This window comes from Carassius gibelio, chromosome B14, assembly GCF_023724105.1.
Source record: "Carassius gibelio isolate Cgi1373 ecotype wild population from Czech Republic chromosome B14, carGib1.2-hapl.c, whole genome shotgun sequence".
NCBI lineage: Eukaryota > Metazoa > Chordata > Actinopteri > Cypriniformes > Cyprinidae > Carassius > Carassius gibelio.
This window is the reverse complement of record NC_068409.1, coordinates 12920712-12935080: the sequence shown is the minus strand read 5'-3', so window position 1 is coordinate 12935080 and position 14369 is coordinate 12920712. Positions and strand designations below refer to the sequence as shown.

The window sequence follows — 14369 nt, the reverse complement described above, 5'->3', positions numbered from 1 at the left end:
CTGCACAAAGTGACTGGTGCATCTCATCATATGTTGGGGTTGGGCGTCATAGTTCAGTGGTGCCTGGGGCAAAGGGGGAAGGGGGGCAAGTTCGGGAATAAGTTCAGCTTCCTGACAGCCTGATGAATGAAGCTGTCATTCAATCTGCTGGTCCTGGCCTTGAGACTCTGCAGTCTCCTCCCTGATGGAAGCAGACTGAAGAAGCTGTGTGACGGGTGAGTGAGTTCACCTGCAATGCAGAAGGCTTTGCAGGTGAAGCGGGCTCCATAAATGTCCTGGAGGGAGGGGAGAGAGACACCAATGATCTTCTCAGCTGCTCTCAACATGCGTTGTAGAGTCTTCCGGCAGGACGCGTTGCAGGCGCCATACCACACAGTGATGCAGCTCGTCAGGATGCTCTCGATGGTGCCTCTGTAGAAGGTTACATGATGGGGGGTGGGGCTCTGGCTCTTCTGAAGAGGAGGGGGCATTACAGTGTGATTCAGTGTGATGTTGCTGGATGTGGATGTGCTGGACTGCTTACACATATTCCAGTCAGTGGTGTCAAAACAGTCTTGAAGAACCTCTGACGACCCTTCCTGCCACACTTGAATTTGTTTGTGAACTGGTTTGGTGACTTTAATGCTGGTGTGCTGGTGTACAAATTGGGGGGGGGGGGGGCGAAGCAGGCTCCAGCATGGATGTGGCGGCTTAGTTTCCAGAAAGCACTCATCCAACTTGCTTTTCTGCAATTCAGCCTTTTTCTTTGTGGGCCAATCGATGTTTAACTTGGCCACAGCACATGTTACCACCTCCAAGACATCTGCATTCTGGAGGGACTGAGGGGGCGAATCCTCATTGACATCCACCATGTCAACCTCCTCGGAGGAAGACAGGTGAAGTGCCGAACCCACTCCCCGGGGAGAAATAGCGCCAGAGCACACTTCCGATCTCAGAGAACGGATGCTTGATCTGGTTGGTAAGGAAAAAGAAAGGGACTCGCCTGTCTCCATTCCCTCTGCCAGATCCATCTGTGAACCCCACAAGCATGATCGCCGCTCTGCCTCGCAGAAGCGAGATCAGTGCTGTGAGGAGCGGAAAACATGCAGGGGAAGCTGCTCAAAAGCCGACTTTGCATGCTCCGCTCCAAGGCAGACAATGCACAAACTGTGTGTATCCACATCCGTAATGTAACGCGGGCAGGGAGGAACACACATCTTGAAACACTGCCTGCCCTCGCCCAGTTTGTGTTTGGTCTGTATGCAGGCATTAGCATGACAGTGATGTGGTCTGAGGCACTGAGGCGGGGGAGGGCTTTGTGTTTGGTGTAAACAAAGTCTAAGATGTTATTACCTCATGTCGGAAAGTTAATGTGTTGGTGTATTTTTGGAAACACACTCTTTAAGTCTGCATGGTTGAAATGCCCAGCTATAATGAGAAAAGCATCAGGGTGGGCTGTCTGCTGCTAACTGATGTGCTGGTACAGTTCATTTAGTGCATCATTCCTTTTGCTGGTGTTCGGAGGAATGTAAACAGCAATGAGCAGTATGGCAGTATATTCCCTCGGCAGACAGAATGGCCTTAATAATCATAAACACCACCAGGGGTGAGCAGTGTTTGCAGACCACAACAGCATCGTGGCACCACGCATCATTGATGTAAACACAAAGCACACCGCTGCGGGTTCTACCTCCCGTGACGAGAGGGAAGCATGCGAGGTGACACTCTGTTTTTGTGCCTCCCTGTATGAGGAGCTGGTACTCGGTGAAGACTGTCCCCACCTGGCAGCCTTCAGAACTAGAGAGCGATGAGGGAGGAACCAGTGGAACGCCGCCACCTGTTTGCAAGCCTCCTGGTACCTGTCGAAGATGGTGTTAATGGCATCATCGAAGAGGCCCTGAGGACACAAGTGGGGTGTCCATTAGGCAGATCCTATCTTTCTCTCTCATGTCAGAAAGGGTCAGCCATAAATGTCTCTCCACTGCCACCATCACTCCCAATGGCACGGGCAGTCTCCTTGGTAGCATGGAGAGACAAATCAATGGTCCTCCTGAGCTCCGTGAAATCCAAGGTTTTTCTCTTGTTCCTCGAGCAGGTCGGCTTGGAACGCCTGTAACATCGCCATGGTGTGCAGACATGCACCAGCCTGACCGGCTGCCTAGTACCCTTTGCCCACCAGTGCTAAAGTGGTATGCAGTGTCTTAGAGGGCAGTGCTGGAGCCTTTAAAGACGATGCCAGGCCGGGAGACAGATAGTTCATGAGCATCTGTTTTACCCAGGGAATTGTCTTATAATAACACTCACTCATCCCCACCATACGGCCATAATGAACGGAAGCAGGAATGAAGAGGCGATGCAAGAATGGCTTTGCCCATCATTTACACACCTCGATGTGCAAATTGGGGGGGGCAGGCTCCAGCATGCATGTGGCGGCTTAGTTTGCAGAAAGCTCTCATCCAACTTGCTTTTCTGCAATTCAGCCTTTTTTTTGGGCCAATCTATGTTTAACTTGGCCAAAGCACAAGTTACCACCTCCAAGACATCTGCATACTGGAGGGACTAAGGGGGCGAATCCTCATTGACGTCCACCATGTCAACCTCCTCAGAGGAAGACAGGTGAAGTGCCGAACCCACTCCCCGGGGAGAAGTAGTGCCAGAGCACACTTCCAATCTCAGAGAACGGATGCTGGATCTGGTGGGTAAGGAAAAAGAAAGGGACTCGCCTGTCTCCATTCCCTCTGCCAGATCCATCTGTGAACCCCACAAGCATCATCGCCACTCTGCCTCGCAAAAGCGAGATCAGTGCCGTGAGGAAAGCTCAGGAAGGCTCCCATGGCAAAGAGAGCCTTCCTGGAGCGGAGAACATGCAGGGGAAGCTGCTCAAAAGCCGACTTTGCATGCTCTGCTCCGAGGCAGACAACGCACAAACTGTGTGTATCCACATCCGCAATGTAACGCGGGCAGGGAGGAACACACAGCTTGAAACACTGCCTGCCCTCGCCCAGTTTGTGTTTGGTCTTGTCTCATATTTTTGACATTATTATGGACAAACAACACCAAATAAGACTTACAAACAAATTTCAGACTGACACACACAGAGAGCAACTCAATTCTCTGCATGTATGTACTGTACATGTGGAAGAATTGACAATAAACACACTTGACTTGACTTGACTCAGAGGCTAATGCCGGCTTCACCACACGTGCTTTTAAGCTTCCAGGTCTCTGACGTCACCCGCCTATGAAGTCTTGCCCATCCATTGGACTGATTACACACGTGATTCAGAGGCGGTCATGTTGGAGGCGTTCCCAAAGCGTTCATCAATGCAGCTCAAGTTCCTTAAGAGGAACTGGAATTTTTAAGGGACATCATAAAAGAACAAAAGTTTTATTTACTACATAGACATCAGTGATGTGCGGGTTGATCCAAAATGAGCGGGTGCCTGCGTTCACCCCCGCGGTTGCCCGTGTTTACGAGTCATTCAAAATTATTTTTTAAGATATTCAGGTCGCGGTCGGTCGGGTCCTAGTACTAAACACATTTTTTAAATACATAGGCCTACACTTTATTGGCTGAATAACTGGCATGAAGATGATGCACGAGCTCAGTCTGCACGTAGATGGAGGCAGCAAAGAAGACTGCATGGGGAGCAACGGCGCTGTTTTTGGTAAAACATGATTTCAACGACTTCATTAAGTTTTGTTTTATAGAGAACTCTTTTCTTTTCATTTTGTATAAATTTTATCTTAATTTTGATCAATGTTTTATCAATCAGTTACCCGTATTTAATAAATAAGAAGCAAATATATAGCCTAGCAGACAATGTAATAAGGCGTCGGCACGAACACTTGCATTGCATGTGAACTAAACTCAGCGTGTGCCTCACAGATTTGAGAAATATAGGCTACATATTACAGACAACTTGAAATGTCTTCTTTTAAACTAAAATATTCAAATCAAAATAAATGGGCTACTCTCTGATGATGTAATCCACATGAAATGTGCATTTCTCTCTGGCGTTCATGGCGAGTCTGCATCGTCAACTTCATCTTTGCAGTGACACAGAAAACACCAGTTTATTACTAAACAATTAAATGACTCCTTGCATATTTTCAAACCAGCAGGCCATTCTGGGTTGAGTCTGGGTTGAGTGAGACCCCACGGAATGAGCGAGCGGATCGGGATATTCCCAAATGCGCTCTCCACTCACGAGCTCTGATCGGAACCAACACTAGCCTCAATGTCTGCTGACCTTGCAGAAACATACAAATAGACATAGACAGACTAGACTATTTTAGTACAAATTATGAGCTTACTGACGATTTTTTATAATTCTTGACAAAATTATAACAATTATTTTTTTTTGCCTAGTTAGTTTTGCCTACGTTCCTATGGCCCAATGACGTTACGATGAGCATTTACTGCTTTTTAAAAATGTGGGTCAGGAAGAGGGTCGGGTTCAATATTTTATTTTTATTTTTTTGCGGTCCGAGTTGCGGGTGGGTTAGTTGAAAACGTTGGTCAGGTGCGGGTTATTAATACATTGACCCACGCATCACTGATAGACATACACTGATCTTTAAAAGTTTGGGGTCAGTAAGGGTTTTTTTTTATGCTTTTGAAAGAAGTCTCTTATGCTTACCAAAATTGCAATTAATTTATTAAAATACAGTAAAAACAGAAATAAATAACTTTTGTATTTTAATATTGTAAAATGTTTTCCTGTGTTTGAAAAACTTTTTTCAGCATCATTAGTCTTCACTGTCACATGATCTTTGAGAAATCATCTAATATGCTGATTTGATGTTCAAGAAACATTTATCATTATTTTCAAAATTGAAAGCTGAATATTTTTTGTGGAAAACATGATAATGGATGAAAAGTTCAAAAGAACAGCATAAATCTGGAATATAATTATTTTGTTACACTGTAAATGTATTCGGTTTAATTAATGTGTGGTGAATAAACATGTTAATTTTCTTCCCAAAAATAAATAAATAAATACATAAATCTTACTGACCTAGCCTGATGAACAAAAGTGAGAAAAATCGCAGGCATCTAGAGGTTAATGCACAGAATCTTGGCAACTGAAATTATTCTGCCAAAAATAGCAGAAACAAATGTGTTTTTGGCCAAATAAGCAAGGATGTACTGAATGTTCGGCAACCGAATAAGCAATTCTGAACAATGACATGACGTGATCAAACAGAGGTGCACACTAATGCAGCAAACAGCAAAAAGTCTCAGAGAAAGACCCAAAAATCGATACAACCACCAACAGCAAGAGACTGTTTAGTGCTGCATCTCATGCCTCCAATGAGAAGAGGAAGGGGTGGTTGTTACTTGTACGATGATTGAAATCGTGAAATGGTCTTAAAGGTTTAGTTCACCCAAAAATAGAAATTATCCTGTGTTTTACTTACCCTCAAAGCATCCTAGGATGTTCATTTCGGTTATTTTTCCTAACTGACAACCAACGCTTGTTAACCGATTAATAACTATTAATCAACAAGATTATTTTAAATTAGAATCTATATAAATTAGAAAGGATAAGTGTTTGTGAACTGTTAAAAATACTAACATTTGTTTCCCAGGAATTAATTTTACATATGCAAAAGCAACAAAAAACAGAATATGAGGATTCACATGGTCTTCATATCACATAACACACCTGCAGCGCTTCTGCGAGCGGAGAAAAACATAATGAAGCTAGGCTATATATAGTGAATAAATTGGCCTATACGAGAAACAGATTTTTACTTGAATAATAAATTACGAAAATAAACGAAAAACTGGAGGGTTTGGATTCATTTCTGTGCTGCGCAAAATGGAAACAGATGGCAGAAAGCTGCATTCTATTTTTCTTTAGGGTTATTTTACACACAAAGATTTGTTTTTATTGTGAATGTGCACAAATATCAGAACAGCATGCAAAATAAATATTTAACCTGCAAGACTCTAAAGCACATGCAAATAATGTACTTTTGTGATTGCAAATAAGTGTAGTGTCTAGTTGGTGTACCGCTGAGATAACATTTGATGTGAATGTGTGACGTGTTGTACAGTATATTGAGACGGAGGCACGCTGTAGCACGATACTACGGTATTAGTACAGAAACAAAACCATTTCAACTTACTTCTACAAACCTTTGAGCCCTTTTATGATGACTTGTTGTACCCAAGCACTGTAAATACTAAGTGAAATAGCATACTAGTTGAGCTGCCGAGCAAGTTTACTACGTCAGAAAAGCCATATATATGAAGCTGATTAAGTGATGCAAGTCCAAAAGTTTATAAATCATGCATTATGGTAGAAGTGTTTTGAGGTCATAACACAGTATTGTCCCAGAAACCACACAAAAATCATTGTTTATAAATCAATAATCTTCCCGTGTAATCATACATTTTTGTGAAATGGAATAAAAGTTGTTGGTGTTTTACTGCCACTAGTGTTCACTGTAGCTTGAAATTGCTGTGAATTTATATAGGTATATTTGTATAGGTATGTTTTGAAGTTTGCAAAACCATATGAAGAGATGCATATTTCCAGCGAGTGTAGGTTGGCATTGTGATGTGTGTGCGTGTGTGTGTGCAAGTAAAAAGGAGAAAGATATGGAAATTAGTGTAGTGCTGCTCAGGGGTGATTACACGTCTCTAGTGGTTCTTTATTTTGAGCCACAGTTAAAGCTGTAATAAGAGGAAGACAAGAAATGAGCAGTCACGCCTTCCTGTAGGAACAACTCACTCTAGGTGGTATTTACCACATCCGTCTCTTTTATGACATGAATAAATAAAGCAATTACTCAGAGCTATGTGGTTGTAATAGGATAAGCAAACACCTAGACACATACTAATTCACACAAAGGCAGCATCAACCTCATGAAAAAAAACAACTAAATGTGAAACGCCAAAATAAAATCTGCTAATCACAAAAGAAAGATTCTGCAAATGGCCAGTTGACATGACATGTAATTTTACTGTCCTCAAAGGCTATAATTTGCATCTTTTATTTTCATCATGACTGGACAGCAAAGAACTTTCTTACCATAAACATAAAATAATATATTCAAATTGTGCATTGTTTCATTAGCAATTTCATGTCGAATGTGACTAGAAAATTGCCCTGGGAGGTGATTGCCCCCTTCATGAACTGTGAAATACAGACATACATCAAAATGATTATCATGGATATAAATGGCATTTAAATACACTGCTATTTAAGGGTTTGAGTTCAGCAAGAAAAATAAAACATTGTATGCTTACCAATGCATCAGTAATATATATATATATAGCAAATTATTATTATATATTATCAGTTTTCTATTTGAACATATTTTAAATGTTATGAATTCCTATGACAAAGTTGAATTTTCAGCATCACTACTCCAGTCTTCAGTGTTATATGATCCTTTAGAAATCATTCTAATTTGCTGCTCTTATTGCTGCTTTTATAATCAATATATTTTTTTGCTTTTTTTATCTGCTTTTCGTTCAATTATTTTATTTCAGGATACTTTGACAAATATAAAGCACAAAAGAACAGCATATATTTGAAATAGGAATTTTCTGTTACTTTTTTAATATCTTTACTGTCACTTTTAAACAATTTAATCATTCCAGAATAAAAGTAGTAACTTTTTTCAAGAAAAAGAAAGAAGTTTTAAAGAGTAGTGTATGTTGACAATTTATATATATTTTTAAAATATTTTTTTACTTTTTCATCATCATTATTATTATTATTATTTTTGATAGTGATTACATATTACCTTAAACATGACATAAATGCTCTTTAAAAACCAATATCCAAACAAGAATAACACATTTGTTAAGCTTTTAAGTCATTTGGTAATACAAATAGAGAAATTACCCTAAATATTCTTTCATCTGCAATCCTGTATGACTTTGTTTCTCCTTCAAAACATTAAAAAAAGACACTGGGGTCAAAAAAACACAGGACCCCACAGACTTTCATCATATGGGCAATTTTAAAAAAAACACTTCTTTTATCTTCCACAAGTCGACAGATGGTAAGACATAAGGGTGAGTAAACAATGACAGAATTTTAGGGTGAGCATCTCTTTAACAGCTTAAAATTGCATTTGTATGAAGCCTAAATATCATTAAATATAGAGGTAAACCGAATGCACTCCGCAAGTGCAGCCATCTATCTTTGACAGCTCCAGCAAGACATTTTCAAGCCATTAAATTCACATCTGCTCTTACAAGCCAGTGAATACTCCACCAAATGAATCACTCTGCCTCGTGATGAGTCAGATCTCAGACCCATCTCTAAAAAGCTACCAACAATTCAGATCAACCACACCTGAAAGCCAAAAACCATCATTTGACAGTGCTGCAAATGAAAAGGCCCATAATACCGGTCTTTTCTGCAGGCTAGCACCCATTAAGGGCTGCACACTGTGACAGTACCTGTCCTCAGGGCCTGTACTGAATTATTCAAGGCTCGTGTGTGTAGCTCAGATAGTCCTCTGCGATCTCGAGGTGAAACGCCAGCCATTTGACATTTTCATTGATGTGATAATCGAAGGGCAAGAGCTGGAGCACTCTGATTTTAACGCTGACCATTAACGATGGAAAAAAACGAGTGTGTAAAAGCAGAGCATGAAAGAAAAAATGAGGGTTTGTGATGGGGCCAAGTGTAAAAAATAAATGGGTGAGAGAGGGAGGGAAGGCAAGCTGACTCACTTTCTGTCAGTATGGTCAAGACCACTCAGCCGGACCCCTTCGATGGGCTCGTTGCGTTGGCCGCATGTATTCCCGTAGCTGTCATATCCAAAGACGAGCCGTGCCGCCCCTCCAGTCGCGATGGTAAACCCACAGATGCCACACTGGAATGATGAGGGTCAAAAAAAAAAGAAAGAGTCAAACTCATTTGCAGCAAAGACTAAATAATTAACAGGACAAACATCATTACAGAGAAATTCACCACTAAATCAAAAGATTCCTGTGAATTTCTTCATTTGTGTAAGACATGCATGTTGAGACATACACTAACACTAACATTTTCAATGAGAAACTGCTGTGAGACCACATACAATCACAGCCAGTCAGAATACATTTCATGTCTACTGGTATGTGGAGCAGGATATTTTAGAGCAGTGAGATTTCACACTGGCTGGAGGTACCCTGTAAAACACCACAGAAATAGAAACCAAAATGACGCTCATCGTGACTGGTTGCAAAAACCACAGCACGGTGACAAAACATTATTTATCAAAAGAGAAATTTCAAGAAAAAAAGCTGAGCCATTAAATATTTAGGCCTGGTGTTTCTGCAATATCATGTAAACAGCGATGGATGAATGAATTACCATGGTGAGATGTTGCATTATATTGCTACTCACTAACTATCTATCAAAAGAAAACTAATAAAAAAATTTTTACAGTAAAATTACAATACTAATATTTATAGATGCCTTAATTTCTTCTTTTTCAAACATTAAACCATTCAACATTTATTTACACTATTAAAGCAGCTCTATTGTTGATAAGCACTTAATATTACAAGCATGGGAAGATGGATGCTGCATGTTGTGTTTCCAAATGCACATTAAATCAAACTCAGAGCACATGCAGAAATGATTTCATGTGGAGCGGCATTTAGTGCAAACTGAGCCGCTCCAAACACTAGCAGATGAGCTGCTCATGTGTAAGAACACTCTGAAACATACAGTACCCTTATTTATTATTATTTATCAACACATTTATTTATTAATTAAACCACACTGCACCATATTGTGATTTAGTTTTTATCTAAAATATTCATGCAGCCCCAGCGTTAATTATTGCTTTTAGCTTTTTTATATATCTATTATTGTTTTTTTGTTTGTTTGTTTTTTTGTGAGAGACGAAAAAGAACATAGCCTGTCCAAGAATCCTAAATTCTACATCTGCTTCACATCATAGTCCTGATTTACCTCTCTGTGTTTATTTTATTTTTTTTAAGCATGTACATTATCTTTATTTTCACAATAATAAATTAACAAATGCATGGATAAGAAATACAGAATTGCCCTGGACAACTTACTGCTGAATGCAAAAACTGACCAAGTAGAACTATAAAAATCCCTGTTAGTATATCATTAAGCAGTATATCAAAACTACCCAGTACCTGTATATGTAAATACAAAGTAACATGAGCACTGACTATAATACAGTGTGACCAGAAGTACTTTCATAACCTGCATAAATGAAGATAATATTGTCTATAAATTATGAACTGTTGACTTACCATTCCCATAAGGAACAATGTAAATAAGAGGAACCATGGCAGATCCGTGCAGTTCCGCTCCTCCAAAGGTTTCCAGTCTCTTTTTGGCCTCTGAAATACAAAAGACACAATGCTGGCTGTTCAATCATGCTTAAAATGATTATCATTTAATTTTAAACAACACGTCTTCACATTAAAGACAAACTGATAAGCAATACTGTCTTCCAAGATTTATACTTTTTCCACTTAATTGGTTCACAACTTTTTGATACAGAAATTTTTAAATAAGTCTTTTATAAAAACACTGCCCATTAAATTGGGAAAAAAACATTTATAAAAAAAGTTACATTTACATTAGTTATTTATTACTATTATTATTATTATTATTATTATTATTATTATTATTGCTTTATTTGAGTATTATTGTATTATTGTATGAATATGATTATTATTACCTATTACTTTATAGGTCAGTAATTGATAATAAATATATATTTGTGTAACTTTGTTTTACATATCGGTTATCAAGCACTTAAATATAAAAATCATCAAGAAAACAACCTAACTCAATGTCTTCTTTACATAACTAGTTAGCATGCTGCAAACGTTAAACAGTATTTTTATATAAGGCCTCGCAAATGTAACCTGTCAAAACGGGCATATTCAAAAATCAATTTCACATAACGGGTACCGACCAAAATTGATATGCATTTATAAATAACCCTCTTTGTGTAACCAGTGTGTTATAAGAGGACAGCAGAGCCTGTAAACATCTTTTCTAACACACTTCACTATGATGATGGGAAGCAAAAAACAAAGACAACGGTCTAACGCGTTGTATTTTATTGCAAAGGCGAAATCATCACATAACGGTCATTATCAAATGCATTCATTGCTATGTGCGAGCGCATAGGACATAATAATAGGATTACATGCAGTGCAAGCGACAGTACAGCACTTCACTGGCCCGTCAAAGGCGATCAGCCGTGAAACAATGTATCACAGCGACAGCAACAATGTAACAATGCATCAACACATCCGGGCGAGATTCGATACATTGTGTCGCGTATTGTCGCGTGCAGCATCGCTTACCTCTGCGCTTCCACAGCATCCCATTGCCGGAGGGAGGTTAGGACCGCAAAAAAACTAAACGCTACACCGCAGGAAAACAATAACCCCAACTTGCAGGGAGTTGACGGTGTGTTTTTTACCCTGCATTAATCGCGCGCGTCGATCACATGAATCTAATCGGAGGGCTTTCCCCGGATACACTGCATAATAATGTTTGTTCGCTCCTTTCGTTCCAGGTAAAAGGGATTATTACTTTAGGATTTATCGCCCAGCACTTCCTGGTGGGATGAGCAGGTGCAGCCGGAAAAGAACGGCAGCCGTCCATTCACAGCACGAGCTGGATGAGGAGGAACGCGCGCTGAATGCAGGGACGCTGGAGGAACCCGGGAACTTCAAACCTGCGGTTTCATTGTGGACCGTTTGTCTAGAATAAATCTAGTTTAAAAGATGAAGCTTGATAAAACAAAATGTTTGTCGACTAACATTTGACAAATCACATTCTAAACATAATCGCTTCACTGCTTGTTTAGAAGAAATCGAGAAGAAGAAAAAAACTATATGCATATTTCGGACTTTAAGCACCAGTAAAATATCAAAATTGATTCGAAATTATAATTGTTTAGTGTATTTAAGTAATTTTTAAACGTTTCCAACATCAAGCTATTACATATTCTCACTGTCACTCAAATCCTGGAAAGGAGAATACTAAAATTGTGCTTTCCATTTAAAAATAAATAAATAAATAATAATAATAAATAAAAATTTAAACCCACAAAAATCAATTAAATATTTATAGTGGTTTAGTTTTGAGATGTGAGTGTTATCACAAAAAAAGTGAAAGATTTATTAATAAAATGTATACTGTGAATCAATAGTTCACCCAAAAACAAGCATTTGCAGAAAAGTTTGTTTCTTGCTTACCAATGGACCCTTCTGCAGTGAATGGGTGCCGTCAGAATGAGAGTATAACAGATGATTAAAACGGCCCAATAATCCACATTTGAAGTGAAAAGTCATTAAAGTGTTTTTAACTTCAAATCATTGCTAAAATACGAGTCTTCTATACATAATATTGCTTTCTCCAGTGAAAAAGTAATCTTGTCTGAATGAGGAGAGAAATATGCATGCAGAGATGAAGCACAGTTTACAAGTAAAAACAGTTCTAAACCAAGATCAGTGGATTTTATTGTGAAAGAAGAACAGGGGATGGACTTTTTTTTTTACTGGAGGAAGCGTAATGGAAAATGGAAGCTGTGGTTTAAATTAAAACGTCTTATAATGAGTTTATTTCTTCTGTTCCGATGAAGAAACAAACTTTGTGTACAAACTATCCTACTGTGTACCCAAGGAACTTCATTACATTTTCCAAGTGGTTTTGATGACGTCACTGAATGAACCATTCTCAGTCTTTTTCACAGTCCATGCAGGAATGTATGGGTTCCATTTTTATGTTTCTCAGAAATCTGACCATTTAGAAAAAGTGGGTCCAGCCAGTGATCTCAGACTCCCAAACAGGGCCTTAAATATCCTTTCACTTTCAAAACACATGGAAAAGTCCAAATGTGTGGGAGCTACAGTTATTGTTAATTCTGTAGCAAAAAAAAAACAAAAACACATGTACCCTAACAATAACTGTAGTAAATTTAATATTTCTGATGGAAAGTAAAGTTGTATATAGCTTCATATGGAATTTAGTCATAAACATTCCTATCTTCCGGTGATATAAAAATGAAATAACCCTGACTGAATGAATTTAAGAAAGATTAAGCTTTGGCTTTGGTCAGACCTCAATGCATATGAGTACAGATTTCTATAAAATTCTGTAAAAATGGAAGTGAAAGATCTCTGTTTGACCACTATGAGCAGCACAAACATAAGTCGATATGGTCAACATCACCACCCTGTTGGGAATCTGCGTCACTGATGCCACTCAGTGTGCTAGTCACTGTGAAAACTAAATCAAAACACACACGTTTATACAGGAACTCTATTTCCAAAACTCTTCTTTGTGTACTTAAACTGGAGATTTCAAAATTTTAAATAGTACTAGAATAATAGTAAATTACCACAATAGTTGATGGTGTGTTAAGAACAGCTTAATAACTCCTAAAACAGTTCAAACTCTCAGAGTATTCAAAATATCACCAAATAAACTTGAAACTTCAACTTTTCAAAGTGCTGCAAGTCACAACCAGCTTTGAAAGTTGACTTCATTTCTTTAAAACTGTTTAAGAAAGTTAGACATATGTAAATAATTATAGATTTATTTTACAGCAAGGCATTCCTTCGTGACAACCTAACAGTAAGAACATATCTGTTTTTTTTTTCTATGTTCTGTTTACTTTTAGAAGTCGCACTTTTACTTTTGGCCTGTTCAAAACTCGTCAGTCATTTGAATCGTTTCAATTATCATTTGATAATGTCCCACCTTTATCCAGCTGGACCTCGGCCGATTGAAGCTTGATGTTGACCGTTTCCCCTCGCTCATCTTCGGCGGTGTGCAGTATCAAATCGCTCAATCTGTGAGGGGTAGAGCCTCAGCTCAAAAACCCCAGCCCGGGACACAGAAGAGCTGCATTGTTACATTGTTCTTTGTAGTACCAGGGAGAGAGTGAACAAAGTGAGTTATTGTGTGTGTGTCATGGCGAAAATTAAGTAGAAAAAGAGAAAGAAGGAGAGAAAGAAAGAGGGAAAATCCTCTCCATATTACTAGACAATACAAATTATTTTTATTGTCAAACTAAATGTGATTTAATGAGTCTGCCCACTAGAGGGAGCTCATAAACAACAAATACAGTATTACTCAAAACGGACGCTTACACCTTCCAGAATGTTTATACCAGGTGCGTAGATTACGCGGGGGACGTGAAATTCGGGGAAATATCCCCCGCCCTTGTAAATCAAATGTGTTCGCATAAAGGCTTTCAAGAGCTTTTGTGAATAAATAAAACTCAAAGAGACGGGATAGTTTGCGCATGAACTGATATTTTATTCGGACCCAGAATACAGCGAGATGAACTTCACTAAACACTCGTGCAGTGTTTGTTTGTTTGTTTGTTTGTTTCATTCATCCTCGAAGCCGGAGCGC

The 14369-nt window shown here is 39.0% G+C and overlaps 1 protein-coding gene across 4 annotated transcripts in view; it reads right to left on the bottom strand.

Annotated features, from left to right (window-relative positions):
• Positions 1–13943, bottom strand: part of LOC127971532 (choline transporter-like protein 1) — a 31456-nt gene extending 17513 nt beyond the window's left edge. For 2 of the 4 annotated variants that reach the window (XM_052574602.1, XM_052574603.1), the window contains exons 1-3: positions 11535–11686; positions 10232–10321; positions 8687–8829 (exon numbers count right to left, since the gene is read on the bottom strand). In XM_052574602.1, coding sequence (XP_052430562.1) covers positions 8687–8829; positions 10232–10321; positions 11535–11606 — 305 coding nt within the window. In that variant the 5' untranslated portion in view covers positions 11607–11686. Of the gene's footprint in view, positions 1–8686; positions 8830–10231; positions 10322–11302; positions 11687–13709 lie in introns of those variants that run through there. The other 2 variants (XM_052574601.1, XM_052574605.1) reach the window with 2 other exon arrangements.
• Positions 13944–14369: the final 426 nt, after the last annotated feature.